This window comes from Empidonax traillii, unplaced genomic scaffold (assembly GCF_003031625.1).
Source record: "Empidonax traillii isolate 1590-97213 ecotype Southwest subspecies unplaced genomic scaffold, ASM303162v1 scaffold1:size7828297, whole genome shotgun sequence".
Classification (NCBI taxonomy): domain Eukaryota; kingdom Metazoa; phylum Chordata; class Aves; order Passeriformes; family Tyrannidae; genus Empidonax; species Empidonax traillii.
The window spans coordinates 276,728-281,589 of NW_020955194.1; the positions used below are offsets into that span (position 1 = coordinate 276,728).

Consider the following 4,862-nt stretch of genomic DNA (forward strand, 5'->3'; position numbering starts at 1 on the left):
CAGAGCTCCTGAAGAAAAACCTTGGAAGCGCTTTGTCACTCTCATTGGCTTTCCCTTCATTTTCTCAATCAAAATGACAGATTTGTCAAGCAAAATGACAGATTTGGGACAATGGGACTAAATGAGGGGTTAGGTCTGTCTGCTGTGGTTTTATTCCTCCATGATTTGAGGAGGGGTTGATCTCTTTTTGGCACCTGATTTTAGAAAAAGCCTTCACACCCGAGAGCCATGGCCAGACCACGGGACCTTTCCTTCCTTCTTGTCTGTCTTCTTAGTGGTCTCTACGGCCTTTTTGGTTGTGTTTCTGCTCAGCCTTTTGTTTTCCATGAAGGAACAGGATCTCCTTGTTCCCAGTTTTCCTTTCCTGCCTCCTTGCACTGCCTGGAGAGGGGTCATGTGTGAGAGTCAAGGTCAAGGATTTTCCAAGACCACATGGTGCTTGTATGCCAGGTGATGCTCATTCAAATATGACTTTGCCTCAGTGCTCTTCTGAATTTGGCTCCTCTGGCCTGGATTGATCCCATTTCTCCTGAAGCACTGATGCCAGGATCTCAGCCACACTTGGTTTCTGTAACCCCTGGCAATAGGAGAGGCTGATTCAGCCCCTCAGCTCTGAAGTGCCCTTTGGAAGTGCCCTCTCTTTTCTGTCCCCTGCCCTCTGTTGACTACAAAAGGTGCTGGGCTGCACAAGACTCCCAACACAGGTGTTTCTGTTGCCCACAGGCCCCTGGGATGCATTCCCTGCAGCACTGGCTGTGGTGGAAATGGGGTTCTGACTGTTTCCACAGACTGTGCTGAGCCTTGCTGTGGAGCTGGGCAGCCTCACCACCCTTTTGCTGCCCAGCCACCTCAGCTCTCTGTCAGAGCCTGCTGCTCTGGCAGCGGGCAGAGAGCCCATTCCCCGGGCAGTCCGGGGTGCCAGATGACCCCTTAAAGGAGGCTTTAAGTGAAACAGAAATGAAAAACCAGAAATGCGTGTTAAGCAGGATCTGTGCTGTGACACCATGAGATAAATGCATCTCCCACATCACTCCTAAATCAGAGCAAGGACCCTTTCAAGAGCAGCTTTGGGGCTGCTGTTACGGTCGGCGACCAAACTTATTTTTCCTGCTTTCTTTTGCCAAATTATTTTTTGTTAAAATTTTTTGTTTTGTCGGAACCGTGTTCATGCTCTGCATCATTTGTTAGTCCTGCTTCCCTACCAGCCCTGCCAGGACCCCTGTGCCAGGGGCATCAGACCCCTCTCAAGTGGTAGAGGCTCTTCATAGCATGTCACAAAAAAAGTTCTCCTTTCTTCAGACTGAGTAAGCCCCTTTTCCCTTGCTTGGACGTAAGTTGTTTCATTTATTTGGAAGAAATCTCGAGTCTCTTTTTCAGGGAGGGGCAGAAACAGAAGCAAATGAATGAAAAGCCAAGGGTGGATTACAAGACCTATGGAGCAGACCTCTTCCACAACCATCCTTGAGATGCCCACCGGGGTGTTCTGTTTAACCTGCCTGATCCCGTAGCGGACCTGCCGGTCCCGCTGGGCACCCTGTGTCTCACAGCCCGCTGCCTGGCATCATCCCTCCAGGACATCTGGCACCGATTCCAACCAGACTGTCATTTCCAGGTCAGTCTCCGCATTTCTGCTGACCACGTTGCCTCCATCATGAGATCATGTCTTTCCAGAGGAATCCTGCTAATGCCTTCATTCTGCGAGACCGGTATATATAGGGGGGAGCTTCCCTGGGGCTGCACCGCGCAGTCCAGCCAAGGCATCGCCGTCTCCCCAGCAGCGGCACTGCCCCTTCTGCTCTCCCCTTGCAGCCACAGGTCGCAGCAGCAGCAGCAGCAGCAGCAGCAGCAGCATGGACATTACCATCCAGCACCCCTGGTTCAAGCGCGCTCTGGGACCCCTCATTCCAAGCCGTTTGTTCGACCAGTTTTTCGGGGAGGGTCTCCTCGAGTATGACCTCCTGCCTTTGTTCTCGTCCACTATCAGCCCCTACTACAGGCAGTCCCTCTTCCGCAGCGTGCTGGAGTCGGGCATCTCAGAGGTAAGGGCCCTTTGGCTGCCTCTCCTTTTCCTTCTGCTCCCTCCTTGTGCCTCCACCTGCTCCTCCCCACTGGCATCCCACCAGTGGCTGTAGCCTCGTGCTGTGGTGCGAGGGGGCTCAGACCTCCAGCCCACCACCAGGCACAGTCCACTTGCCCCTTCTTGGGCACAGAGGGAAACCTGCACTGGGGATAAGCCCTCCCCTTCGAGAAACAGAAACCATTTTGGTTGTTTCCAACATGTAAAAAGCTGCCTTTGCTGCTCTGTGCCCACCAGCTATGTGGCAAGGAAGAGCCAGGCTGCTCCCAGAGTGAGGGCCTGCAAGGGCAGCTCGGCATGGGAGAGGACCCTGGTGGGCAGGAGCTTTGTCCAGCCCCCTCCTCCACCTTGGGAACACGGTGGTTTTGACAATCCCACGCCGAAGGACCCTGGAGCAATCCTCCAAAGGCAGCTGTAGGAGTGTGTAGCCGTGGGGGATGTGGTCTGAAGCTCAGGGACCAGTTCTTTCTCTGGCCCTTTCTTACTGGTTTCCTCTCAGAGCTAAGACCACAAAGAAACCATTAAACACTGAAAAGACAAAACGTGCCATCAGAGAGTACTACACTGGTTTCCATCATCTCTTACTGCTGAGTAAAAATGCCCAGAGCATCTGGCAGACTGCTGAGTGCAAAAGGATCCCTGACACAAGAATAGCAGCAAGAAGTGACACCTCTCCCCAGAGTAGTTGCAATGGTGCAGACACCTACCATGACCTCCCAACATCCCTGGGTCCCTCTGATGGGAAAGAAAACCCCCTGCTGAGGCCCATAGTCATGGAAAGAGAAACTGTGTCACTGCCAGAGCACCCCATCTCTGGCTTTTAGGCTTTTAAGCTGACTCCGCACTCAGAGCTCAGGTCTTACTGTCTGACAATGCTCGTTTCAGGTGAGGTCTGATCGGGACAAGTTTACAATCATGCTGGATGTAAAACACTTCTCTCCCGAAGACTTGAGTGTGAAGATTATCGATGACTTTGTGGAAATCCATGGCAAGCACAGTGAAAGACAGGTAAGTGGAAGTGATGTGATGGTGGAGCAACTGGGGAGTCGAGCTCCGTTTTCCTTCTTTCCAACAGTTCTCAGCTGAAGGGGAAAAAAAAAAAAAAAGAATATATCAGAAGAAGGAGTTATGTATCGATTGTCACTATTGGCATGGCCAGTTCCCATAGAGCCTCAACCTGATATCTGACAATAACAAGCTAATCCACTCCTCTTTTGTTTATTTTCAATCATCATCTTCCATAACCGTCAGATGACGATGTCCATTGTTCCCTAATAACACTGGGCCAGACAAAGAACATCATCTGGCGCTGCTGAAGCATGGCTGAGTTTTCATAAGCCAGAATCACTAGTGAAAACAGAGTTTTCATACGCTGATCTGGGAGAAAAAAGCAAGAGCAAACAAAACAAAAGAAAACCAACCAAGTGCCTCGGGCTTGGAAACTTTTAACACGTATGTCATGGAAATATCCATGGGGGTCGAAAAGTGTATTATACCAGCAGGGGTTTAATTCTTCTCACACACATATTTGGCCAGACAAAGCTCTAGTCTGGAAACAGTATGTATTTTTTAGTATAGTTATTTTTTCCAGAGGAAGAGAGCAGCCGTTTTCATGGCCGACTTAAAAAAAAATAATTGTATTTATCATTCTTTTGGCCAGAAAAAGAAGGGGACCAGGACTGTGGCTGACACAGCATTGCAGCCCAGTAAATAAATCCATGGGTGCACGTGCCCGCCTTGCTTTTACCTTCCCAGAACTCCGGGCTTTGTCTCCAAGCATCCTTTGAAATGGGCAGCCTAAATCAGATCCCAGCCAAGGGAAAAAGGGATCAAATGTCCAAAAATCACACCCTGCTGCTCAGCTCAGTTATTCCAGCTTCAGGGGCATCACAGGGCATCACGCCCACCCCCACAAACCTGTAAAATATTAAAAAAAAAAAGCAGCGATGTGCCCAGCGGTGCTGGCAGCGCAGCGTCAAGATAATCCTGGGGGAATGTGGATGTCCCTGCAGGGCCGGGCAAAGGCAGGCACGGAGTGTTTCTGACAAGCCTTCCCTCCCCTTTCCCCCCACTGCCTCTCAGGACGACCACGGCTACATCTCCCGGGAATTCCACCGCCGGTACCGCCTGCCCGCCAACGTGGACCAGGCCGCCATCACCTGCTCGCTGTCCAACGATGGCATGCTGACCTTCTCGGGCCCCAAGGTCCCCTCCAACATGGACGCCGGCCACAGCGAGCGGCCCATCCCCGTGTCCCGGGAGGAGAAGCCAACCTCCGCTCCTTCCTCCTAGGCCCGCCCGCCACCGCCGCGCGCAGGCTGCCACCGCCCGCGGGTCTCGCTCCCAGAGCCGTTGCGTAGATATCAGTGAATATCCAGAGGGGTTTATTTTGTTGGTTCCTCCCCTACTTTGTTTCCTTTTTTTTTTTTTTTTTTTTTTCCCCCCCCCCCCTCCCTCCCCCCCCCCCCCCCTTTTTCCCTTGGATGGAACGAGGGGCTGGGTGAGCGGCTGGCGGACTAATTGAAGCTTAAACCTGTGGGGATGGCATGGATGGCGATGCTGCCATGCTGCTGTACTTGCTGAAAGGGTCTTCGTCCGGTGCTGTAGCCTGTATCCACCACCAGATAGGAGGGAGTACATGACTAACGCTGGCTCAAGTCTTCAGACGAGGCTTGGAGCAGGGGAAAAGCCCTGCAGACTTGCTCTGCCCCACTCAGAGTTTAACTGGTTGCTCTTAAAAAAAAAAACAAACAAACAACAAACAAAAACAAAACAGCAACAGAGC

At 51.8% G+C, this 4,862-nt stretch overlaps 1 protein-coding gene across 1 annotated transcript; it reads left to right on the forward strand.

Moving 5' to 3' along the window:
* Positions 1-1,850: 1,850 nt before the first annotated feature.
* CRYAA (crystallin alpha A) lies at positions 1,851-4,477 on the forward strand. Its single transcript, XM_027877700.1, has 3 exons — positions 1,851-2,039; positions 2,963-3,085; positions 4,160-4,477. Exons 1-3 carry the CDS (start codon positions 1,851-1,853, stop codon positions 4,367-4,369), a joined length of 522 nt encoding a protein of 173 aa, XP_027733501.1. The 3' UTR covers positions 4,370-4,477.
* Positions 4,478-4,862: the final 385 nt, after the last annotated feature.

What these genes read in the sequence shown, in the direction of transcription:
- CRYAA (XM_027877700.1), top strand. Translation starts at nt 1,851, where the DNA reads ATGGACATTACCATCCAGCACCCCTGGTTCAAGCGCGCTCTGGGACCC. An exon ending in TGGAGTCGGGCATCTCAGAG is followed by an intron (nt 2,040 to 2,962) that starts GTAAGGGCCCTT and finishes TGCTCGTTTCAG; the next exon opens with GTGAGGTCTGATCGGGACAA. An exon ending in GCAAGCACAGTGAAAGACAG is followed by an intron (nt 3,086 to 4,159) that starts GTAAGTGGAAGT and finishes ACTGCCTCTCAG; the next exon opens with GACGACCACGGCTACATCTC.